The 27,981-nt window shown below is 32.6% G+C and overlaps 1 protein-coding gene across 5 annotated transcripts in view; it reads left to right on the plus strand.

Annotated features, from left to right (window-relative positions):
- The window catches only part of CSMD3 (CUB and Sushi multiple domains 3), a 1,140,077-nt gene that overhangs the window by 632,892 nt on the left and 479,204 nt on the right, over positions 1–27,981 (plus strand). For all 5 annotated transcript variants that reach the window (XM_081069899.1, XM_081069900.1, XM_081069901.1 and 2 more), the window contains one exon: positions 5,308–5,420. In XM_081069899.1, the coding sequence (XP_080926025.1) occupies positions 5,308–5,420 (113 nt within the window). The remainder of the gene's footprint in view (positions 1–5,307; positions 5,421–27,981) is intronic.

Consider the following 27,981-nt stretch of genomic DNA (forward strand, 5'->3'; position numbering starts at 1 on the left):
ATTTTGATAAGCTATTTCTATTGGTTCTCCATCTCAATTGAAACCTGGATTATTATTCCTAGAGCCCAAAATGATGCATTGATTTGTTTCTGCTCAGGACATTTTTCCAGTACTTTCCCTGACTGCCATTCTCTGCTATATTCTTTTCTTTCAGAAGACACACAGTGAATGAATCAGATTTTTTTTTTTTTTCCTCCCAGGGCTTTCCACAGACACTCCATATGGAGTATACAATATGGTAGTCTTAATTTGCACACGATATCTCTCCACAGTAGGGTTACATAAGGATCAAGAGAAAGTAAGAAAATATGTTCCTCAGTCACAGGAGTTATTCATGTGGGAAATGGTGGGGAGAGGGGGTGGTATTAAGTATAAAACTGATTCAAAATACAAACAACCAACCCAATGGAAAGTGAGTAATTTCTAGAGAAATTTTGGAATAAGTAGCACCAATGTCTATCAGAAAAAAAGCAAGGGTATATTAGCTTGAGGGAAAGTTATTGAAACATGTATTTCAATAGTTCCTAACTCTGAGATTTTTTCAGTCAATCGTAAACTATTTACCAATCATTCCCTGGCTTTCTGAGCTTGCCTGATTTCCTTAGTAATGCACCCTCTGGAGTCTTTTTTCTCTAATCCCTCTTCCAATGTTTCAGCTCCTTGAAATACTGAAGCTCCTTCCTTTGCCTCTTTCATAGATTGCCCAGAGTCGAGGTTATTTCCTTTAGTAAATAGCTTTCACTGAACAGTAAACACAGCAGTTTTTAACTTTTTCTTCTTCATATTTATCTATATTGTCCCAAAACTGAGTAACTGCTGCTAAGACTTGAGTAATTGTCTGTTCTTCCCATTCTACCACCTTTTCTTTAATTTGAGCTGGAATTGTCAGCAAGAGAGCCAAGATAAAGGTGGATAACACTAGAGGATATTTTGATCTGCCTCTGGATCCATGCTAGTAAATTCTGAGAACATCTCAACAAATTGCTGATCGAAAGAATGGGGAACTCACCTTTCTTCTGAATACAACAGTGCAGTTTCTCCCAGCTCACATTTAGAGAAAAGACTATGAGCAATCTCTTTCAATGGGTTTCCCAGGACCTTAGTTCTTCTGCAGTGGTGGAGGGTGGTATATAGTTAGCTAGGCCTTGATGTGGTGAGCCATCTGATGATCCCCAATATGGATCTTCCATCAAGTGAGCAAAGTCTGCCAGTTGCAGAATTCCACAGTGCCTTGTGCACACCCACAAGTGAGGGGGTGTAAATTGAAAACATACTGTGGAGGACTTGTGCAGACTTCTGGGAAACTGGGAAAGAAGATTTTGTATGAATAATATCAGCTGGCAGCAAAGGTAGCTTCTCAACGACATCGGCTTCACTGTTCACATAAGAGCTGGTTTTCCTCACATCGTGACAAGAAAAACAAAGACTTACACAGCTCTCTGGGTTCTTTCTCACATCAGTACATTTATCAACCTAATACTTGTTACTGTTACTATTTCCAAGTAACTAGAGAAAGTGTTTTACATCTGTTGCCTTCCTGTAGGGATACAGTCTTTTATATAAGATCTTAACTATTCCCTCAACAGATCCCTTTATAATCTGCTTTCCTAGATACATAGTGTATGGATGAAAAGGGACTCCAGGAAATAGAATCTGTGCTAAAATACAGGCTCAGGGCTAGGATATGAGGCACAGAGGTCTGTGCCCTCAAAAGAGGCAGGTAATTCATTACTTGCTAAATAAGTGTCTCCTCATGGTTCTTTGAACGGAAATGCACTAACAAAGGGAACCGCATATCTAAAAGATCATCATTGCCTTCTTCCTAGGAGTCTCTTTGAAGCAAGACAGGCTAGAGATGCAGGGGGAACAGAGGGAGCAGTAATAGAAAAGAAAGGAAGAAAGGGGTTCTGTGAAAGAGAAAATACTATTAATTCTCACATTCTCCTTTCCGTTCTTCTCACTCTTTCCTTGTGGCTATCCAAATCTTATTTAACTTTCCTCTTAGAGAGATATATTCATACAACAAGTACCAGCAATTTACTTGGAATGATGTCCTCCTAAAACCCTCACAAATCCTGGAAGACTGGATTCTCACTTGTATTCCAAATGTGACAAAGAGGCATTTAGCTATTTAAGAAAAAGAACTGCAGGCAACATTCCTGATTCCCATATTTTTTTACTATCAAAACTAATTATGATACTGATTAGAGCCTAATTAACCCATGCTTACTCAATAATAAAATATTGAATTTGGAGAGGGTTTTTCATCCAGCTAGTATTCCAAAAGAACAGAGCAATGCAACAGAGACTTTTTATAATCCAGGGGCTTTTATGATTATGTGACCTGAAGACGTTCAGCTATTCCACTTAATTCAGAAACTGTCATCTGTGTCCCATCCTCATCACCAAATTATTGGGGAAATATAATTCAAAATAAAACTCCTGCAAACCCAGTTAAGTCCCCAAAATGTAGAAAATAATGAAGTGGTTTTAATACTAAATAAATGTTAAGTATATCACAGGCAATCTGCTAAACCTCTCAATTTTATATAGTCAGACAGATACAACCCATTACATACATGTTAATTTTCCTAATCAAAAGGAGAAATAGAACTTCTGTTTTTACGACAGGCAGGAAGTTACATCATGGAGCTATGTATCTAGGCTTAAACTCCCACAGAAATAGGGAGAAAAGGTGACATCCTCCTGGACGGTCACATTTTGAAGAATTAGCCCTAAGACTCCCAAGCAAAACATTAATGGCAAGCAAAATTGGCAAAAGGTCTATTTACCTTAAAAGATTTCCATACATTTAAAAAAAGTGATATCATAATTTATAATTTCAAATTTACTAAAGGAAATACTAAAGAGAAGAGGGAATTTTCCTTTCCCTTCTAACATCAGGAAAATTTTTGTTTTCATTTTTGTTTTTTAGATTTATATTTACCTTTTCACCAAAAATGAGTTGTGAACTAGATAGAATCGTGGCCAATAGCAGAACAAGTTATCAAGGGAACAATTTAAACTGTATGTGTTAGTTGTTCTTTATGAACTGACCAAATTACCATGCTAGAGGCTGGTAAAAGTTCTGACTGAGATGGGTATACGAGTATGTAATAAAGAGCAAGAGCTAACTCTTCCCATGAGAACATCGTTTAATGTTCACTGTGAAATATATTATCAGCATATTTGATATAGTGTATCTGATGCACTTCCTATAGTTTTACTCTCTCATGGCCATTTCATAATGGATTTATTTTACTTTTTTGTCTCTAACTTGATTCCTCACTCTTTCACATAAATCTGTTTCTCTACTGTAGCTTAAAAAAAAACTAGTACTTACGAACTCAACAATTTGGAAATTAAACGTTTACATGCCACAACGTTTAGTTACAAGATGTTTTCAAATGTCAGTGTGTGTGTATAGCTATATACCATATTTTGCCACGTATAATGCACATCCACGTTTTTGACCCAAACCTTCAAGGGGAAAAAAAAATTGTTTTAATTTTTTAATTTAAATTTTTATTTGTTTACATTTAGGTACTTGTTTTATGTATTATAAAGGAATTTTAGCATTTCTTTTTAACATATTACGGTATAAGAAATTTTATGTAACAAATAATTACAAAACACAAGAACAGATATAAGGTACAAGAAATTTTAGGTACGGGTAACAAATTTACGATATTTACACATCATAGAAGGCTCAGAACTCTTTGTCATTACAAATTCATCATAAGTTCAACAAAACAGATTATCGTATTCCAGGGTATTATTTTGCATACAGATATTGTTATTGATTTCTAGAGTTACACTTTTAACTTATAAGCATACATAAAATAATTAAAAACATTTATATAGATATGGAATTAGTACTATCCATGGATAATGCTCATCCTTATTTTTCTCTCACAAATTTGAGTGAAAAGGTGTGCATTGTACACGGCAAAATATGGTACATATAGATATACACATACATTAAAAAGGAGAGTGTATGTGTGTATCTTTTATAGTATAACAATTTTAAATTTTATTTGGGAGGAAAAAATAAATATAATCTAAAAATCCATAATATTTTAGGTATCTTCATGTTACATTATTCACAGCTTTTCTCAATATTTTGCGTAATCCCATAATTAAATCATGATGTGTAACTGTTTTGTTTGGTTAGGTAGATTCCAGTAAATTCTGTATAACACTGGACACTAGTGACATAGCTGCAATGCTCAGGCAGTCCACTGATGATGTTTTACAGTATTGGTGGCTGACTAGTAAGCAGGATATTTTGCTGCCAGTCACAAAGATATGGTCATCCATGTTGCCCTCTGCTGGAGTAATTATAGTATAGCCTCCATCCAAGAGACTAATGCACACTATGGTACTCTTTTGATTCTGAAAGGAAATTTTCTGTAAAGTACTAATGTAAAATAATCCCCATGGTTTTAGCAATAAAGAAGGTAAACACTTAAAGAAACTTATTCTTTTAAAAACCTATATTTTGGTATGTCATTTAGAATTTCCTGTCTATATGGATATTTCCCTTAGAGGTGAGTCCAGTGTTCTCCTCTTTCTGTTCTAGACAGACATTTCCCCCTAAATCTTATTTAATCATTAGCTTCCCTCCTTTGTGTGGCCCCTGGCTTTGGTTCAAATATGTGACTACATTATTAACGACAAAGGAAACATGAAGTAATTTCCCTTGTTACAGTTATAAAATTAAATATTACTGAATGAAATTTTTAATGCCTAGATTCAGTGATACCATATCAAATTAGCAGCGTGTTCTTTAAAAACAAAAATGTTTACAGGAGAGCATACAGAATGTAGCTAGCCTGATATGACTAATGATATGACTATGTTGTAGTCCTTGCCATTTTATTATTATGCACAGTGCTTAAATATATTTCACATTATTTCTTTAGAATAGAGTTCTATGAAACTTGAAAGGTTTAAATGAAATGCGTTCCTGGTGTTTAAAAAATACTTAAATATTTTTATAGATCCTCTTTTTCTGTTCATATCAAAAGAAGTATAAGATTCTCTGGTGGTCTAAATTTTAGTATGTTGCCTCAGAGATATGAAAGATCTAACCTAGCTAAATCCATAAAATGGTATTTGTTTATAATAAACCTTGATCTTCAAATTGTGTTGTTTGTTCTGTTACATCAACACCAAGTCTTGTAAGTTTATCTGACAGTTGTTTTTTTCTGGCCAAGAAAGTATTGAGAAACATGTCTGTCTCAATTTGCCTGCAGAGAGTGTTTTAATAACCCATTTCTCCCTTCTTTGTCCTTCTCTTTTTAGGCTGACTGGAAGCTTTGTGCCAGACTTGATAGTGAGCATGAGTAGTCAAATGTGGCTGCACCTTCAAACAGATGAAAGTGTCGGATCTGTTGGCTTCAAGGTTAACTACAAAGGTAATGATGAATTGCTACTTTGAGAAATACGTTATCTTAATACCACCAGAGAATTACTTTTAAATTCTAGTTTAATTGCATCTACAAAGTAAGTTCCCCAGAACATAAGTAAACATACATTACAAAAAAAATGCTTTCCTCTATAAATGAACTACAAATGTGTATTTTACTCTTCTTTACATAAAATAGTCTTTTTTTTTTTTTTTCTTGGACATGTGTGTATTCTGCATAACTCATCTCTCTCCCAGTCTACTATACTATCCATATACTTGAGTCACACCGAACTCCTAGGCTTTCCTAGAATAGACAATGCAATTTTACATACTTTATACTGTTTGCCTGGCAAAAAATATATCCTAATTATTACATACTTAAATACAAAGTAAAGAACTTAATTTCTCAAGGTATTCAGGGTACTTTTTTTTTTTTTTGTAATCTGTGATTCTTTCAGATCCAGTATGTGGTCATAGTGATCAGATTATCAACTCGTATGTAAATCATAGACCACAAATGTGTGAAATTACTTCTGTGCATCCCAATGTTGGGGTGATACAGACTGATGATTAATTATATGTTTATAACAAACTTTTTTGTTCTATTTTCATTTATAAAAGATAAATGAAGACTTTATAATGGATATCTTTGACACACGATGAGCCTTGATTAACGTTGGAAACAATGGATATATAACACAATGTACATATTAGAAATTCTAATTCAGAATTTTGACTGAAAAATATGTAAATGTTAATAAATTCAATTAAAATTCATGCTTTAAAAGATGAAAATGTAAAAGAGACCATCAGAACATTATGTTACTTGAATTTATTATTTCTATTGTGGTAAAAAGCATTATTCTCTAGTTTATTAATTAAACAAGAACTGCACAAAGTTCTCTTACTTGCATAATAATAATTTTTAATCAGAGTTTCCTTTTTCAAACATTGGCTTGCCCTGCTTTTGTATCTGGACACGTGGAAATGAATGCATGATGTTGTCAGGGAGACAGAACATGTGCATTTTGTGTTGTTAACTTGTGACTAAATCTGGTACTGTATTAATACGAACAGTTCATGAATTCTGTATAAATGTCAGTTTAAAAAAAGAAAAAGGGTGGCATGAGTATAATTTAAAATATATGTCCCCTCCATTTAAAATCCATATCTTTCCCCAGTAAATAATGTTACAACATTTAAAGAATTTTCAGCTTATGTTTGAAGTATCTACATCTTGATTATTTTTCTTCTTTGTTATTTAAGACTGGCATACTTATTATATTCCTCTTGGTTTTATTATTTTCTTCACCCTATGGAGGTCACCTGTCAGAAAACCTGTAGTTATTTAAACCTTAGGAACTATATTAATCATTAGTGACAATGCTTTAGCGAAGAACACAGTTAAATCTCATGGATAGATTGGAGCAGCAGGATAGTTCTCTTGATATTTACAGAGCTCTTCACTCCAACTGCACTCCAAGAGCTACATTGTAACGTACATTGTAACGTAGCACAAATATTAACATTATTTTGTTTTCTTTTTGCTCAGTTTTCAATAAGAGTAATTTGAAAAATACTTCCTAAGGATCTGTTTATGTGCCAGCTACCGAGTGAGTTGTTGAATGTAGAAAGAACAGTCACATATCATCTCTCTCAGGAAGATCATAATATAGTGACAGAGAAAAATATACCCAACGATTCATATACAAATATCCACAAAGCTGAGATATTTGACTCCAACCCAGAAGATGCTTAATGAACAATGCCCTTATTCTTCTTCCTCCCTTCAATTTGCTCTCTTCAAATCTAACCTGCTCACTTGCTAATGGTGATCTCTGAGCAGCAAAGAGATCATCATATTACAATCTTACTTTCAGTGTTTCCATAACTTTTCATTGCCTAGAGATAAAGTCCAAAACCTCCATAGATTTTATCTTTCAGCTTTCTCTACCCTTTTTATGTTTTTCCTTACAATCCAATTTTATCAAATTATCCATAATTCTCTGAATCCAGCAAGTTGTTTCACACCTTTCCTGCTCTGGACATTTAGTAAATTCCATCTGGATCCCTATTCTAATTTTAATTCAGCATCACATCACATCCTTCAAGACAAAGTTCAAACATTTCTTCTTCTCTGAAGCTTTCCTCAATCCACCCATCACAAAAGAACACTTCCTCTGTTTTATAAAAACGTGCTCCATATATATACTATTACATATATATACATATACATATATATGTAATAGTATATATATAATAGTATATATATATAATAGTGTATATACATGGTATTATATAACCAGGTGGCACTATTTCATATTCGTCTTTGTTTACCCAGTAACAAACCCCTGTTATGTCATTGTTTCTCCAATAAAGCTGAACAAATGACATGACCTATGTAATATAATGGAATGCAGGGTAAAATATGTCCTCAAAAGTTTAGTTTGCCATGTTTTTTTTTTCTTTTCCCTGCTGTGAAAATCATATGTCTGCATTCTCCATAATGTAAAACCTGAGCTCAAAGTTGAAGCAGGGTTCAATTTGAGAAGTTTCAAATTTTGATATGCAGATAGCTTCAACAACTTCGCCTACTAAAAATAATTTTCATAATTACCATGCTCTCTGTTAAGTAGTGTGTTGGTTCTAAATGAAACACCTGCTAAAAAAAACTTCCCAGATTAGATGTAAACATATCTTTTTGTCATTGGTAGGTTTTTTCATGACATAGCATTAAATGTAGCTCTCCTGTAAATTAAACATATATTTTATTGTATATATTCTCTTTTTAATTAAAAAAATGTAAAGTAGTAACTAAATAATGTAATTTAAACTTCGGTTTCACAATATACACATTTTAATTCTTAAATTAAAATCCTTAGGCAATTGCTAATTGCCTAAGACAGTGTTTTTGAAATTTGATTTTAAAGCAAATAAGATTTCAAATGAATTCTCCTGTTAGATACTTAAAATAGTAAAAGATCACAGCGAGAGTGCTCTAATGTAATGAGCTTAAGAAAGCAGTTTTGCGTCCCCTCATTGGTCCGATGGTCCTGATTCCCTCCAAATGTGGGATAAAACCTAGTGCTCCAAAAAACATAATTTGAAAACATTTGAAGACCATGCTATTGACTGAGAGACTAAAAATTAATCTGTGAATATGAAATGATTCATAATTGTCTAACTTGTCATTACCTATAGAAATTCAGTCTTAATCTTCAGAATCTTAATCTTCATCAATGCTTTTTTTTTTTCTATAGAGTTGGGATAGTCCCTGTATTAAAAGATAAAAAGGCAACAAGTTGCAAATCAAGAAATGTTTTTATTATAAATGCAATTTATTCTTATTCAATTAGAATTCACTTAATGTTTATTATGTACCTGACAGTGTGCTAATTATTATATGTAACTGCAGAAGTGAATAAAATGACACCAGACTTTTGAGAAGTTTAATGATATTCCTTACTTGGTAAAACCAGTAATGTCCACATTAGGTATAACAAGTCATAGCTATCCGAATTCACAGATTTATAAATTTGCCAAAATTATGATTTAAGATATGAAATTAGGCATTCCTCCTAAAATGGAAAAATAACCTAGCCGTCCATCTTGTCCCATTGCCCTTAATGACATTAATTCTGTTTGCTTGTTTTTATACTGTCATCATTTCAAATGCATAATAGTGAGAAAGGAAGTAAAAAGGAGATTTTTTTTTTCCTAATGGAAACATTAACACCCATTAACAGTGTACTAATTTTTGGATATATTTTCATCTTCATCTTAGAAAACCAAAGAATAATCAATTTAAAAGAATAATTAGTAATTACTGAGAGCCTTGCATATTGCAGTCATTTTGTCTACATTAACTTATTATATCTCATTATAACACTAAGAGGTAACAATGATTTTACTCATTTTTACAGATCCGAAAGTTGATGAGGATGTGAGCATCATGCTGATAGGAAATTTGGTCTGTTTTGCTCACTGTTGTATACCCATTACCTAGCACCATGGCTAATACATAGTAAGCACTCGATAAGTATTCGTGGAATGTGTAAATGAACATTGTGTCAGATCTGCAGAGCCTAGATGTACTTCTAGGTTTGTTGACATCATTCTGTTCTCCATTATGCAATTTTACATCGTAGGTAGAATTCAGGGGTTTGGGGAAGCAGAAATTTCAGTCAGGAGACAAGCTGGAAAAGCTAATCAGTGTTAAAAGCATGAGGGCTTTAAATTACTGAGCTCCCATTGTCTCATCAGCCACACAAAAAAGTAGTGTGCATATATACATATGTGTGTACACACACACACAGAGACACACACAAACACATACACACAGCACCTGATTTCAAATGTACCCTTTTATTTCCACATGGTTACTTGATATTCTTTAGTAATATTTAGGAAGAAAGCTTAAAATCCATACCAGAGGCATATAAAGAAAAATCTCTAACCTTTTTATAGCTTTAAAAGTGATAATATCTCCTCTTTTTAGAAATCAGACATTGCAATTGTTTGATTGATTTTCAGTTGTGTGACAGTGTACATTTTTTACAACATAGTATTACTAGCAAGTGCTTAATGAGTGGTTATGTACTATTGTAAACACACAAATCCTCTCATTTAATTAGCTACAATAAACCTACCAGATAGGTAACAAGATGATCACTATATGAATGAAGTAATTGTGGTACAGCAAGTTAGGTAATGTGTTCAAGGTCATATGGCCAGTATGTAGCAAAATTAAGATATGACTCTGAATCCTGTGTTTTTAGACAATTGCCTTTTATAAACTTTATATTATTTCCATAAATAATATAGCTTAAACTTACCATAAAGTTAAACTTATTTCAATACTTAAGTATTGAAATAGCTGTCAACTAAACATGGCTAGAGTTTAAAATTTTGTTGAAGCCATCTGCTTTTATGAGATAACCTAAATTTTTGAAATGGAACATATTCATGGAAGATGATTATTTTCTTAAATATTGAAAATTAATAATTTTTTATGGTTTAAAGCAAACTCAGAGTCCCTTTCCTTCATTGTAGAAATGAGAAATAGAAATTCCATCATTTGACCAAATGCAAGTCTTTAGTAATTAGGACATATGCCAGCAATAAGATGGATCGATAACAAAGATTTGGAAATTAAACAATTATTTACAAGTGTTTGACCCAGATTCAAGTTCAAATTTAATTATAAACCTTACCTTCATCAAAATTCTTATTTAAAAAGGAAGGTATATTTTTTACATGTCAAACAATATTTTGGAAGTTTGATTAAAACGTTTTGTCGACAGTCTCTGATGATATTTTAAATAATAATTGATACCTCAAAAATCTTAACTTAGACAAATTAGGCATGTGGATTTTATGGTTTTATATTTTTGTAAGCACATGTTCCTTCCTTTTTCTTACTCATTTCTCTGTTTGTCCCTCTCCTTTCTTTTCATCCTTTACCATTATTTTTATAGGATATCATACTTTACATATTATTATCAACTCCTTTTCATTTATCAACATATCATGACTGTTTTCAGTCAATCCATGTAGATAGGTAGCACTCTTCAGAATAACTATACAACAGTCTACAAAATGTACACATGATAATTCAATATGAATTAGTAGTCACTTAGATCATTGCCTTCATTATGATGTTACGACATTGAAATAAATATTCTGGTACATGTATTCATACATTTTTTCCCTCTTTTATAATGAGAAACTCTAGAAAAGGTACGGACATTTAAATAGGCAATGTATCTGGAATAGTTATTTTCCACATTTTATATTGCCATTCTTCCAGAAGTATAAAACTGAGGCATTTCCCTACAACCTAAAACAGAATGCTACTAATTGTTTAGGTTTTTGCCTCTCTGATGTGTTCTGAGTGCACTATCATGGTATGTAATAGCTACAGGGTTGTTGATTATCTTTTAGTAGACTTAATAACCACCTGGATTTTATCCTCTTGGAAATTTTTCAGCTTCATGTTTTTTGGAAGACATCATTGCCACAATATACCTGTGTTTTTTTTCTGATTATGGGCAAACAGAAAATTATGCTTTCGTGTCCTCGAAGTAAAGTGTGGTCATATGACTACTAAAATATAAATAAAAATGACTGGAGTCAGTCCCAGGCCGATGCATTGAATTACTGATGTTCTCTTTCAAAATGCGCAATGAGACCATATCTTCCAGGTGGCATAGCTACAAAGTAATATTGCTCCCTTCAGCCTGCGTTCCTAAGGAACTGTGGAGAACAGGGGTCCTCACCCTACCCCATTTCCCCAACTATATACCACAAACAGTATGAGCAGAAATAAACCTTCATTTCATTAGGCCTGTAGGATTTCAGGGTTAATTTCCTATCCCAGCGTAACCTGGTATCTACCGACTGATACCAACATATTATAATAGTCTACTCTTAGGTTGTGTTTTTGCTCTTATCAAATTCTAGGCACTTCTAGCATACCTGGAGTATTAACACTTAGTTTGTCATATACTTTGCAAATATGTTCTTTCTATTTTGGTTCTATGAAGTCTCCATACCAAGTTGTTTTTGTTTTTCTAATCAGATTTATAATTCCTTTTATTTATGGCATCTGGACTTATGTATGCATTGTGCATTGGTCATCCTTTAAAGGGTTCATCATTGTGGTTTTTTTTTGTTTGTTTTTTGTGCATTTCAAACTTTAATCCACCTAGAATTTATTTATATAGTATGTTGACTGCATGTTTTCTACTAGATTAACAATGATTTGCCAAATACATTATTAATTAGATTATTTGCCCACAGAATTGAAATGCCACATTTATTACATAAGTTTCTATATGCACTTAACTGTTTTTATTTCCACAAACCATACTGTTTCAGTTTCACTAGTTTTGAGGTTTTATTTTTAAAATATTTTGTGAGCGAATCTCCCTGCTACTATTCTGGTATCTCAGAATTCCCATGACAATTTTTTATGTGTAAACAGACTTAATTTACTGAAATGACAGACTAATAATTTAATTTGGAAACTAAAAAATATATTTATTTATTTATTTATTTATTAAATTTATTGTGATGGCATTGGTTAGTAGCATACATACATTTCAAGTGTACAATTCTATAACACATAATCTATATATCACATTTTGTACTCACCACCGAGAGTCAGTTCTCCTTCCATCACCATATATTTGTCCCTCTTTTACCCTCTTCTACCATCCCCCCACTCCTGGTAACCACTAAACTGGTTTGTGCGTCTATGAGTTTTTGTTTCTTTGTTTGTCTTGTTTGTTTGTTGCTTTCAGTTTTATATCCCACATATGAGTGAAGTCATATGGTTCTTGACTTTTTCTGTCTCATCTTGCTTAGCATAATAATCTCAACATCCGTCCATGTTGTCACAAATAGCAGTATTTCATCTTATTGCTGAGTAGTATTCCATTGTGTATATATACCATATCTTCTTTATCCGATCATCTATAAAACGATACTTTGCTTGTTTCCCTGTCCTGGCCACCATAAATAAAGCTACAATGAACATTGGAGTACATATATCTTTATGGATAAATGTTTTCAGTTCTTTGGGGTATATTCCTAGGAGAGAGGTTGCTGGGTCATACCGCAATTCTGTTTGTAATTTTTGTATACTTAATTTCCACCTGTTTGTAAAATAACACTTGAATTATATTAAAAATGTCTGTAATTTTCATTAGAATTGCATTAATTTTATATATTGCTTTGGGCATTATTGATATTCTTATGTAATGTTTTCTCTGCAAGTCTTCTTTTGTCTTCTTACATTTAAATTTTATTTTTTTTTAATATAGCTTCTTTATCATACACGATAGCTTTATTCTTAAGTGTCTCCTACTTTTTTGTATATTGCAATAGGATATGTATTTTCTATTCCCATTTATAATTGCTTATAAAGAACTATTATGATGATATATTAATTGTTATTATTACATATCGAACTATTGCAAAGTAGTTGATTTCTGCATATCTGTATAGTATTTGGTCACATCATTTACTGTTCTTATTTATTTTAATTCTTTTACAATTAGGCATTATAATAATTGGAAAGGCATTAATTAGCAATCTGTGGAAAACCCCATTAATATTGTCTTAAACACGGGTTTATTATTCTCACGTGATGTGTCTGGAGAAGACTACATGATAATGTTGGCTGCTTGCCTGACATTGTCGTCTGAGACTCAGTGCTTCCTTTCATTCACTCCACCTTTCTTAGCATATTTGTCTTTATCCACAAAGTTGTAACACCACTATTGCCAGAGGTCTATTGTAGGAGAATTGGAACTACCAAAACCCTACTAAATTATAGTGATGAGAGCTGGTATCTATCTGGTTCTTCTTTTGATACCGATGGCTTTATTATTTCAACATTTAGCATGATGTTTGACACAGATATGTGGCATAGTTTTTACCAAGTCTAGGGATTTTCTTCTCAGCCGTATTTTATTCTGAATTTTTATTAGGAATGGCTGTTGAAGTCAAACATTTTTCTGCATTCTTTGACACAATCACGTATTTAACTATGTCACTCCTTTAACTATATTCATAGATCTCCTAATGCTAGGAAAAACTGCCATCCGTGCAATGAAACCTGAACATGATGCATCGTCTTTTTAATACACTTTTGGATTCAACTTACTAATAATTTTATTATAATTTTGCATGCAGTTAAATGTGTGAATTGGACTATAGTTTCATTTTATGCTAGTTTCATAAAATTTGGGTTTTAGGATTATTGCAGTTTCACAGAATGACTTAGGAAGATTGCCAATGCTCTGGAATACTATGAATAACATGAGTTGTATGTCTTTGAGAGTTAAAAAAAAACTTAGCAATTTGGTCACTTTTACTTAAAGGTAAATACTTATCTTTTTTTTTCCCCCTACTGCTATAAGTCTCTTCAAATCTCTTCTTGGATTAATGTTGGTCAGTTATATTTTGTTATAAAATTGTCTTGGTTGTAGGTAATATTTTTCAAATATATTGACACTGCATATATGTTTTATCTAAAAAAATGATCTTATCCAGATAATTTATGTATAGTGTATATTTATTCCAAAGACTATGTTTTTTTTTTCTCTCTCTCTTTGCCTGCTTCTGCTTTCTTGTCTACTCAGCAATCCTTCCATTTTCTTCTACTATTTGAACTATTCTAGGCTTTGATGAACCTTATCTCTTACAATTCTGTATGGCTCTGTAGGTTTGAGCTGAACTAATCAGAATTCCCTTTGATATCATTATCAGGCCAGGATCTGGGACAATGGATATAGATTCTGAGTGAAAGAACATCTTTTCTGAGGTTGTAAACTCTAAGGGTCATTTAACTTGGTGCTACTGGGGGCCACCTTTTGTTACCTTATGCCAATAACTTGCCAGCAGACACAAGGCAGAACCAACAGATAGAATAAAATGAATGAAAACCAGTATTGTGGACATAATTGAAACTCTTAAATGCCTGAAGGGAACACTATACCTTGGTTTTCCAATTGTGTGAGGCTATAAATTTCTTCTTGTTTAAGCCACAGGGAGTTCAGTTTCTGTCACTTATAACTAAAGGATCCCTGATTAACACCATTGGCCTCTCTTTACAGTTTAATTCTTTTAACATAGAAAGAAAAAAAAGGAACATCTATATTATAGTTCACTGTTTTCAGAATCAGATATATTTTGTTCTTTATTTTTAAAATGTGTTAGCTTGGAAGAACACTATAGGTGGGTCCAAGGGAGAATATGTACTCATAGAAAGGAACAGTTATATTTGAATAAGTAATATCCAATATGTTCTTTGCTTTTTCTCAGGAAAAGAAACAGAAATAATAGGGCTTTGTAAGTACCTTCTACTAACATTATACATCCTATTAGGCAAAATTCTTTATTAATCTTCGCACCTGTGCTTCAATGTCATTATTTATGAACTAAGTCGTGATCCTGGTTTGTTTTGTCCTCAAATCATATTATGAGATTGATTGAGATGTCTTGAAAGTCATATCAATTCCTTGGTTCTTTCATGACTAATTATGACACTGATCTTGCTTAGTTATCATTGAAATCATTTTGTGGGAATAATGAAAAACATTGTATACAATGTTTTGATTTTATTTTCTACTTTAAGCTTTATGTTAGGAATAGTTCAGAAATAGACCTACATTTTCAACAAAGATCCTGAGGAGTTCACTGAGGAAAGTTTTTGTTTGTTTGTTTTGTTTTATTTTTTAAATAAACAGTACTGAAACAGTTGGATAGCCATGTGCAAAAAAAGAATAACCTCAACCCTTACCTTCTACAATATATAAAAATTAACTTGAAAAGGATTATGGACCTAAATAAAAGATCTAAAACTATAAAAATTTTGGAAAAATATAAAGAAGAAAACCATAGTTATCTTGGTCTATGGAAAGTTTCTTTAGAAGAGTAAACATATGTTATATGCTATGAACTAAATGTTTGTGTCCGCTAAAAATCTGTAAGTTGAATCCCTAGCCCCCAATGTGATGGTATTTGGAGATGGGGCTTTAGGGGGGTAATTTGCTTTAAAGGAGGTCATGATGGTGGGATCTTCATGATGAGATTAGTGCCCTTGTTAAGAAGAGACACCTGAGAGCCTGCTCTCTCTCTTCAAGGGCTTGCACTAAGAAAAGCCCAGGAGTACACAGAGAAGGCAGCCGTCTGTAAGTCAGAATGAGAGTTCACACCAGAAGCTAATCGTGTATGCCCCCGATCTTGGACATCTCCAGCCTTCTGATCTTAAAGATAAATATTTATGTGTAAGTCACCCAATATATGGTGTTTTATAATGACAGCCCAAACCAACTATGACATTATAGAATAAAATAATCAATAGTTGGACTTTATCAAAATTAAAAGCATTTGGTCACCAAAAGGCACTGGTAAAAAAAAAAAAATAAAATGGAAAACTACAGACTGTAAGGCAATAATTGCAAATGTGTGTGTGTGTGTGTGTGTGTGTGTGTGTGTGTTTAAAGAGACTCATCCAGAAAATACATGTATAATGAATTTTAAGAGCTCACTAATAGGATAAAGCAAATAATCCTGTTTAAAATTCATAAAAGAATTGGCCAGACACTTGACAAAAGAAGAGATACACATTGCTACAAAGCATATGGAAAATATGCTCACCATCATTGTCACTAAGGCAATGCAAATTAAAAACACAAGAAGATACCACTCTTTTGCCCACAAGAATGGTGAAGAGTGACAACTAGTGACTTGGTGAAGTGAAACAATGGGGCCTCTCATGCACTGTTTGTAGAAAGGTAAAATGATATAACCACTTTGGGAACATTTTGAGTTTCTTAAACATGTGCCTACCATAAACACAGATATTTCACTTCTAAACATTTTCCCAAGAGAAATGAAAGCAAATATCCATACAAAGACTTGTACAGGAGTATAGTAGCAGATTTTTTTTTTTTTTTTGAATCTCCCCAAACTGGAAACAATCGGAATGTCCATTCATTTATGAGTATCTAAACAAAATTAACTATATCCACACAATGGAATGTTACTCATCAATAAAAAAGAGAAAACTATTAACACCTGCAACAACATGGATGAAAATCATAATCATTATGCTTGATGAAAAAAAGCCAGACTACATATGTCTCTTCATATAAAATTATAGAAATTGCTAACTAAAATTTATGGTAACAGAAAAGAGATTATTGGGGGAGGGGGGTACTGAGATGTAAGGAGATGTGGATTACCAAAGTAAATCTTTTGTGGTTGATACATATGTTCATTATCTTTACTATGGTGATGTTTTAACAAGTATACACATGTTAAAATTTGCAAACTGTGCTCTTTAAATATTGGCAATTTATTGTTCATTAAGTATACCTCAGTGAAACTATAAACAAATTTCTGTGTTAACATTACTGAGTAATGTTTTGAAATGAGCATTAATCTAAGATGGATTGTTTTTAATGGTATTTTGAGAAAAATAAGAAAAAAGATTATGATTATGAACAACATGTTTTGACAGTTTTGACAAGATACAAATAATGTTTCATTCAAAACGATTTTTAAGGCGGGCGTTGGTGGTATAGTGGTGAGCATAGCTGCCTTCCAAAATGATTTTTAAGTATAAAAAAATAATATATTCTCAGAATTTATATTTTAAGTTCTGAAATGGCTATACCTGCAGAATTCAAGTGTTCTGTTTTGTGGCGGGTGGAGGTTAGTCTGTTAAATCTACTATAGTCAATGATACAATAGGCATTATGGTAAGGGAAATTTATATCCAAGCAACAAATGAAGTGCTATTGCGTTCATTTTTTATTTCATCAAAACAATCTTAGGCTTATTCAAAGTGATGCAAAGTAAAAATTAATTATAATAAGCCACTTATGTCTTAATCCTGATGGTACATGCCTAAGAAAACCTGACTTGTTCTTGTGAGGAACATACCGAAACTGGAAACATTCCTCTTTCACTCCAGTTATATGAGCTTTTCTTTTTTCATTTTGCTCCATTTATATGATTTTTTCATCTCTTTACTATGATATTTCCCCAGAAGTCACCTATGTGGAATCCCAAAATTAAGTCATGATTTATTTCTGATTAGAGTCAGTTAAAAAAAAAAGATCTTACCATATGTTAAATAGTGGAGAGGTGATGGTATATGGCAAATGACTTAATTGTGTGTATACTTTTTTGTCCTTTCAGATAGTACGTTTAAACAGAGATCCTGCATAATACATTATTGCACCCCCACAGTACTTAATTATCACAATTCATATGGATTTAAAGTTTGATAAATACATCAAACTTTAATCTGCAAAAGCATTCATTGACATGAATGTAAAACCAAAATATCTTTCACTATTAAAGAATTACTATATTATTAAGTTGATTCTTAAATTTTTCATTTTAAAATATGCTTTAAAGCATAAAACAAAAAAGAATAAATAAGAAAGAATTTTCAAGACATTGTTTGCAATTTGTGAATCTCACAAATCTTCCCATGTATTTCTTAGTTTTCCAGGTCTGTAAAATCAAATTAGTTAAATAAAATTATTTACAGCATTTTAATTTACAATTTTTTTCTATTTCTCCATATCCTACCATTTAACTCAAATGAATTAAATTTAACAAGATCAAAGTCATCTGTAGAACATGCTTAGATGATGATTTGCTATTCTCTTAAAAAAGCATTCTGTCAATAATTAAAACCAATGTTTAATTATATTGCAAATAAAACTGAAGTTTCTGGTTTCTTAGGAAGTAAATTATTTGTCATATACTAACATAATATAAGCATGTGACAGAGATATTTCAATGTACAATTACATTGGAAACTAAATTCATTTATGTAAATAACTGTGATCCTCTGAGGTGTGCCATGTGTATCACTGATTCCATATTCATAGAAAGGACAATATACGTATATTTAAAACCAGGAGGCTGGATTAAACAATGCCTGCATTTCCTTTGAGTCCTAATGTTTTCTTACTAGATTTAATAACTTAAATGCTGATATATTTATTGTACTGTCCAATAATATTATACTTAATATTCATTAATTGTAGAAATATACTTTCAGTGGGATGTGCATTGTATAAGTACCAAGATAAGTCTCTCCCTCAGAAGTTACTCCAGATTTAACACCTTACTATCTCGTTGTGGTCTGTTAACACTGACCCAGTGACCTCTTTTGGGTTTTCCCATCATCATGTCTTTTGAGATATCTCTTCTCTTCATATCATTTTCATGTTTTGTGTTGAAATCTTGTAATCTATTAAAAATGGTTTATCTTTCCTAGGAAAAATTACAAAGTCACATATATTTTGTGTGGGATTTCTATGACAATGTTTGATTCTGCCTCTCAGAATAGAGAGGGCTTTTAAGCATGACTCATGAAAACTTTTATATCAGAATAAGATTTAGTCTTTTGTTCCTCCTTTTTATTAGCTTAGAGTATTTTTTTTAAATAATTTTATATTCAATACATCAAGCTCCTTCAGAAAACTACTGCTCTTAAATACCTAATTTGACTTTGTTTATCTCAATCTACTGTGAGAACTAAGCCCTTTGTTTCTACACCCCCAGAATCAGAATGAGTGGCAGTAGAATATTAAAAGTAATGTCAGTTTTAAAATATTCATTGAGTTTCAACTATATGCCAGGCACTGTGGAGAGAATAGGGTAAACAGCAAAGAATAAGAGACTTAGTCACAGCTTTCAGTCTAGTGGGACAAAGACTGACACTTAACAAATAATTGTAAATGTGATAAGTACTAAGAATGAAAGTCAGAAAGTGCTTTTTAGGGCTTATAACAAAATGCCTAATGCAGGGTGCAAGGAGAGATTTCCTGAGGTGGTGACCTTGGCCTGAGGCTGAGCAAGAGTTACTGATGCTGAAGCTGGGTAGCATGACGAGAATGTGCTGAAGTTCCATTTGGGAAGCTGACAAAATTCCAGGGTGTATGACAAGAAAGCAGAGAGCAGGAACTTGGGGAGGAGTTCTAGAAGAGTCTGGAGAGATGGGAAAGAGCAGGTCATGCTTTGGTGTAGAGGCCATGCATATATGAATCTGTGATGATGAAAGAGGCCCGTTCTCATGGAAACAAATGATCCCTTTATCCAGATCCCAGGTAGGCAGTTTTCCCAATTTTCCCCTGAGGATAAGGACTAGTACTTACTAAAATAATATAATCATTGAACATTGGGCCTGGAAGAGACATTTGAGGTAATTGAATCAAATATACTTATTTCCACTAAACTGAGGAGATTGAATCAAGAAAGATTCATCGACTGCAGCAAATGTACACTGTGGTGCTTGGTGTCAATAGTGAGGGAAACTGCAAGTGTGAGTGAGAGAGAGAGAGAGAGAGAGAGAGAGAGAGAGAGAGAGAGAGAGAGAGAGAGAGAGAGAGAGAGAAAGCAGGAAGGGAAATATGGGAACTCGCTGTACTTTCTGCTCAGTTTTACTGTCAACCTAAAACTGCTCTAACAAAATAAGTTTATTAATTAAAAAAAAATAAAAAAAAAATAAAACTCAGTAGTACTCCTAAAGATGTCTAGAAACATTGGTAAAATGATAGCATTTTGTATTAAATGGAGTATTTGAAAGCTTCAGGTTATTGTTCAGGTTATTGTTCCCACAATAATCTTTTTAATATTATTTTCTGATTTAGTCTACTGCTTAATTTCCATGGCTATTTTCAGGTTAGGAAAAAAGGAAAGAGGAACAGCAACTTTCTGAGGGCATCAGTAAGCAGCATATTTTGGCCAGTAACCTCAACTGTCATTCATATTGATTGTAGCTTTCACATTTCAGACTACATTAAGTTTATTTCAGAGGCATAACTTTGACTCAAATTGACTTACAAAAAACACTCAAAATAATACTACTGTTATTTTTCTGCTTTGATATATCCCTGGTAACAGTAAGGAGATAAAATATTCTATCTTTTAATTCAATTAATAAGTTAACTATGGTGGTCACCAAGTTAGGGCATTTTCATAGCAATTCCTCAAATAGAAAAAAATCTATTTTCTTCTGTTTTTTTGAAGAACAGTATACACTTGGATTAAAGTATCTTTTTATAAATGTCTTTGATTACATTTTTAAAAATCATCTTGTTGTCTACATGTACTGCCATTTTTTATGGCTCATAAACAACAACATTAACAACTAATTTTTATTAAGCACCCATCTGTATATGAAGCTGTTAGATACATTAGATGGACATCCTAAACAGGATGAAATGACTCATACAAATATAAAAATTCAAGCAACACATGCACTGTAAAATAGAGTATAAAATAGGGAATTACGTCAACAGCCAACATCTATTTATATTAGGCATAATTATTTTCTGTTCGTGGTTTGTGTGCTGTGAAATTATGTGGGAAGAGAAATCTCATCTTGCTTCTGCTTAAGCAAAGATTCTGACAAAGCCTGGGAAAGTTTTCAGAATTTTTACACACATTTAAAATATGTTGCATGATCATGGTATTTGCATGTCTTTTATTTTGGGGCACAGCATCTTCAAATTTTGGTTAGAAAAGATGTATAACAATCTGAAAATCTGATTCTTTGAGCTTAAAAGAAGAAAATGAAAATAGAAAAATAAAATACCAATAAATGTTCAAAAGCTGTTTACATGCTAAACCGTCAAATCCAAAGCCATAGTTATGTTAGTTATGTTTGGGGTCCTTTTACAAAATAAGTTGGAAAGTCAATAACAATGTAAAATGAGATTTGTACATTATTATCATCAGTCTTTACACCAGTAATATTATTGGTGTTAACTACTAAACATCCTTACTCAAGGGTGTATTTCTCAAACGGCCAAGGTGTAAAACAAAACGATAAAAGCTTCTGAGGGAAATGTAATGAAACAATATGATATTTATTGCTTTAGAACTGAAGCACAGTTTTGAAATTTACTTAAATATTCATTAACATTCAGGAATATATAATGGAATTTTTGGAGCAGTTCGCACTACTTCAGATCTGCTGTTCACAGTGTGTTCTACGGCAATTACCCATCACCTTTAGATTGGAAGATTGGAGATCAAGGTCCAACAAAATGGGGAATTGCAAGACACTGCACAAAATAAGCCTCCTACAATGAGATATGGAAAACTAAATGATATGAATTGGACAGCAACATACCAAGTGTAAATGAAAACAAATAATGTCTTTCTGAACAGTTCAAATCCTCATCACCTAAACGGTAGCCAATTTTGAAGTTCATATTCATAGGTTGGTGGTTTATCTTCCTAAAAATATATGAATTTTATGGAGACAATAAAAACTATGAATCAATAAAATAGAAAAAAATGTAATAATGATAAAAGAATGTGTTAGAACCCTATTTTGTTGTATTCAATTCACTCCCTTTAACAGTGTAAATTGTTTGGTCATTGTACATAAATAGTTGGTGCTGATGTTATGTCTCCCATAACTTAAGAAGCTGATTTGAATATGGAAATTGGACTCTGTTGCTTTCTCAAAGATAAGGTGACCTCTGAAAATCTACTCTTTCCATTTGTGGCTTACTTTAAACTGTCAGGAAAGGGATAGTAACTAACATTGCTGGCATACCTATCATACACCAAACATCATGCTGGAAGTTGTAAATATGTTATCTCATTTAATCTTCATATATGCAAACAATCAGTTTGTCAAGTGCCACATTTAAATAACCATGTGACTTTGAGACCCACCCAGTTGTGAATAATCATGTATTTTGCTTGCTTCCAACTTGTTCTGTAGTGGAAAAGTCTATGTTAATATTTACATATGTTAACTTAGTCACAAAAATATTTATATAACAAGATTTAAACATAAAAGAACAGTGGTTTCAATTTATTGTATAAAACCGAATTTAGAAATTATACTTAAAGGTATAAGTAAAAAGTAATGAATTCAAAATGATGAATGCTTCATGCTGTGATACTTCATTATAGTTAATATTATCAGTTCATGTATTCAGTTAGATAACATTTATTAAATACCTCTAGTTTATGGACCTATACTGTGAGGTGCTGTGAGAATCAGCTCTTTTTGTAAGGCAATCCCTGCTTGTCAATAACGGGTATGCACAAACATACGGAAATAAAATTCCATTATCATGAATGTAATAATAGAAGGTTGAACTAAATACAGTGGCAGCACAGAGGAAGGAATAATTAATTTGACATGTGACAAGGTATTAGGGAAGGTTTCAGCTAGGAGGATGATGTCAGGTCAGCAAAGGTGAAGATGTAAGGGGTGGACATCCTAGACAGAGTTGAGAGCATGGGCAAAGGTACAGATTCATGAAAAGCCTAGCTTGAGGGGGTCAACTACAGGTAGTTATTATTTCTGAAACATAATATGAGAAGGAAGGAGAACCAACAGATGAGATTAGAAATGTGGCTTTAGTCGCCATAGGGCATCTATGAAGGGATTTAAGGAGACCTAGTAACCTGTGAGTTTTATTTGGATAATATGGTTCTTGAAGTTTTATAGAAGGGGGATGAAAGGGGAAAAGTGAATTAAGAAGCTATTTTAATAATTCAGAAAATAGATAAGCCCAAACCCAAGATAATGGCAGTTGAAGTTATAAGAAGAAAATAGAACATGGGGACAAAGTTGACAGTTCCTAGAATCCAAACAGATGTTAGAGTTATGTTGAATGAAGTAAGGGGATAATCAAAGATTGTGCCAAGTGTTCTGCTTGAGTGACTGGGTCCACAGCTGTTACATTAAGGAAATATGATGTAGGGAAGGAAGATCAGATGTGAAAGTATGGAAAAAAGTAGATTCAGGTTCTTTACGTGTAATTTCACTGTGACACATAAAATTGCAGTTGTTACTATGCAGCTGGAACTCAAGAAAGAGTTCTGGGTTCTTTATTTAGAAATCTGGCTGTAATGTTTGGGAAGCTCTCATGGGAAGATTTGAGAAACAAGCAATTATTATCAACTAAAATGTAGCAAGTAGAACACACGTTAGTATATTATAGAATAAACTCCAGAATTCCGAGATTCATTAAACATCTGAAATAGAAATTTTGCAATATGTGGTGGTAATTAGGTAATTGGAAACTCAGCAATGCACCCAAGTGTCCCTGAGAAAATTGTTAGACATATGATCATGGCATAGATTGAGAGTAGGAATAGATAGGCAGTCAAATATCAGAAGTAAATGTGTAATGATGGCTTTGAATGCAGATACATTTATAGGTATGGCATGAGGGGAAGAATCAAGAAAGTGTGAGTTTTCACACCTGAGAATTTTATTTTTTTTTTTGAAATAGGAAATGAGATGTGTTCAGAACCTTATATGAGGGGTGTTCAGAATTTATAATAAGATGCCAAGGTCGTGAAGAGGGTATCAAGATAGAGGTCATTGTTCTAGCCTCACTACACCTTAGGTTCAAAGGTAACATGAAAAACTGTCTTGCTTTCCTGAAAGCTCAAACAAAGTCCCACCACCACTGCCACCACCCCTTTATTTTTGGTTGTTGTTTCATTCTCTGTACTTTGGCAGAAAATACTATATGCTATTATTTTATCCATGACTTCACCCTTATTTTAATTTTAGTTCTAAAATTCTAAAATTAAAATATAAGTTCCTGACAATCAGTTCTTAGCCAGAATTTTCCCAGTCATCTCTTGGTTAGACACAGCTCCTCCCCTAGTATCTTCCTTTGAGGGTACTCATGTAGCAATACTACATCAGTTCTTCATGTGCAACACTGTGTTTCTATAGTTTTTTACTCGAAGGCATGGCTTACTTGGGCATAATATCCTGAGTGCATTCTGTTTCCTTAAGTTTCTTGAAAATATTCCTTACTTTGCACATTGTTTTGGAAATGTCTGAAAAGAGTAATTCTTATGCTTTTGTGAGTTATTTCAACTTACTGCCTGGAGGCCCTGAAGAATTTTTTTTTTTCTTTTTCTTTAAAAACTGCATTAGAATCGGTCTCAGAGGTGATTGTACCAGTTCAGTCTTCTCTGGCACCCAGACGGTCCTTTTGAGTGTAAACTTGCAGCTTCCATGATCTGTGGATAATTTCATAGATTATACATATAAATATTAGTTTTGTTCTATTGTTTTGGTTTTCTTCTTTAGGGATACTAAATTATGCTATTTTTCTATCTTCCATTTCAGCTACTTTCTTTCTGAGCCATTTTACTTCTTTATTCTATTTTTTGTTTGTTTGTTTGTTCTGCTGAGTTTTTCTTTTCGCTGCTTTTATTCAATATCTTTGTAAACTATTATTTTGAATATTTTTTCCTTAGGTGCCTTGTAATTTATGTTCACTTCTAGCATAATTTTGTCATTTTCTTCTGTTTCTTCCTTGAGGTAAATCAACTTTTGTTTCATTTATAACCTGCTTTATGTCCATTTATAGTTCTACTATTTATGTTTCTGATTCAAGGATGTATTTAACCTCCCTAATTGCTTGTTTAAGTATATTTAGTTTGGGGAGTTGTGATACAATTTTATTCAACCCCCTGCTTGTTTTCTGTATATCACCAGAAATATGTTGATTCCCATTTCTAACTTATCACAGTTTTGCATAGATATGATTGGCTTTTTCCTATTTCTATTCATTTCATGGACAGTATTCCTGGTTTGAGAATGCTCTCTTCTGTTCTCTTCTTTACAGTTGATTTTATGGATGGCATTGCTGGGGGTCAAAGAAGGGTTGGCATGTCTTGCTTCTCTCTTGTTTCTTTGGGATTCTTCATTTCTTTTTCTATGTTTTCATTATTTTCCTTCACTGTTACATTCCCAGTGAGTGGTATCCTTTCAATGTATATGTGTTTCTGCCTCATAGTTAATGCTTTCTGAGACTGCTACTTTTAGTTCCACACATTTTAAGTCCCCTCCATTTAATCAGTGCTGTAAACTACCGAGTCCCAGTACTGTGTTTATTATTTTGGCACTTAATGTTTAACTTCATATTTCTGAGGATGCTTTTGCATGTGTTTTGTTTATGTCCTCTGTGCCTCTTTACTGTAGTTTTTGCATACCTTTTTAAGCTTTCCATCCTATACTCTATGTTCAAAGTCATGCAGGTGGATTCTGTATATATATTCTGTTTACAGACAATAATGGTGTAGTATTCTGAATGCATAGGTCAGCATGGTTTTATTTTCATGCTTGTTTATTTGTATAATGTTTAGTGGTGTTGTAGGGGATGTTAAGAATCAGACAGCCACCATTTTTCCCCACACACAATTCTGTAGTCTTGACATTTAGAATTGACACAGATTATAAAATTCATCAGTTTAAAAAACCTTAGTTTACAGATGAGAAAAAAAAATGGAAAGCCAGAAAAAAGCAAGTAAATTGATTAGAGTCAAATCACGATTTCAAGTAACATAATTACATCTGGGTTTCCTTACTCTGAGTTCCAGTCTTTTCCCAAAAATTAAAAATTAAGTTTCTTCTAGAAATTAAGTGCAAATCAGTATTTTTGGCATCTGATGTGATACCTAAAATAATGAGTGATCAAGATCATAATTGAGTAATAAAATAGTGAGGGATATTTCAGAACTGAATAAGTCAATATTTCAGTACATTTTATAATGAGTAAGGCAACACCCAGTGAACATGAAGTACAGTTTATTTGAAGGAACTTTTTGTTGTTAATATACCTGAAATATGTTGAGAATTGCTAGACAGACTGCTTTGTATTTCAATAATACTTGCAATAATTTGAAAAGTATAACTGTGCTTCTGTGCTAAGTTATTATTAATAAAAACATCTCCTTCACTTTCCTATTTATCTTTGATATAGAACTTCTGGTAGAAATCTAATTTAATTTTGATTTAAATAGTGCTCAGTTGTACATGAAACTAATAGGTTTAAAATATTATGCATTGATTTCTAGGTTATCTGTGTCAAATGTTTAATTTAGTTGGATGATCATCATCTGTGGAACTTTGAGAAATGCCAATTATATGTAAATGAATATATATGTAAATATATATGCATATGTATATATAAACACTTTACAACTTTATTTCATTAAATTATTTTTCCATAATTGTGGGAAAATATCATGAGATTTTTACATAATTCTGATTCTAGCATAAAGAAAAATATTTTATTGACTCTGAAAAAGTTAAATGAGGATTCATTAAAAGACATATCTGATTAAATGAAATTTTACATAAGATTATAATTTCTGAGGTACAACTCATCAGAAATATTAGTCAATTATGTCTAGTGAAGATTAAAAATGTGGAATGCATATGGAAAGCTCACCAATCTGATAATCAAATCATTCCTAATATTTCCATATGTTCATTAGATTTAAAATTTAGCACCAGTTTTTTTTAAATTAATGATGAAAACTTTGAAATGTTATTGCCTTTTATGCTTCTCTGAAAAGTAGCTAGTATCAAAGCGTCTCTGTAGAACAGAAAAATGACCTTTGTGGCTTAATAGTGTCTGAAAGGGACAGTGGTAAGAGATGAGATCACAGAATTAGTGGCAAAACTAGATGTAGTCTTGTTTAGACTGTCTAATCGTAATAGGGTTTGAATTATACTCAGAACTGGAAAGTCATCGGAGGATTTTGAGAAGAGTGATCATGTATTTTATGTTTTCCAAGGATTACTCTGGCTGATGTATTGACAAAACATAGTGTGAATGCAACACTGAAATAGGGAGAATAATTAAGAGGCTATTTCAAGAGCCAGGTGAAAGATCATTGTGGATTGGGACACGGTGGTAACTGTGAGAAGAGGTAAGACTATGGGAAGGGCCAGTTCAGGGATACAAATCAAAATTTCATTTTACAAATAATTTGGAATGCCTACTGATATTCGAGTTAACAAACATATGGAGTAGGTAGTTGGGTATATGAATCAATAGCTTAGAGTACAGGCTGCCATAGATGATCTACTATGTCGAACACTACTGAGGAATCAAGGAAGATGAAGACTGACAACTAACCACGGATTTGTCAGAATGGTAACTTCGACAAAGCAGGATTGCGATGTTTTTTTGAGTAGTTGTACAAGAGCAATTAAAGGCAATAGATATGGATAACTCTGT

This window comes from Rhinolophus hipposideros, assembly GCF_964194185.1.
Source record: "Rhinolophus hipposideros genome assembly, chromosome: 13".
In the NCBI taxonomy this organism is placed as follows: domain Eukaryota; kingdom Metazoa; phylum Chordata; class Mammalia; order Chiroptera; family Rhinolophidae; genus Rhinolophus; species Rhinolophus hipposideros.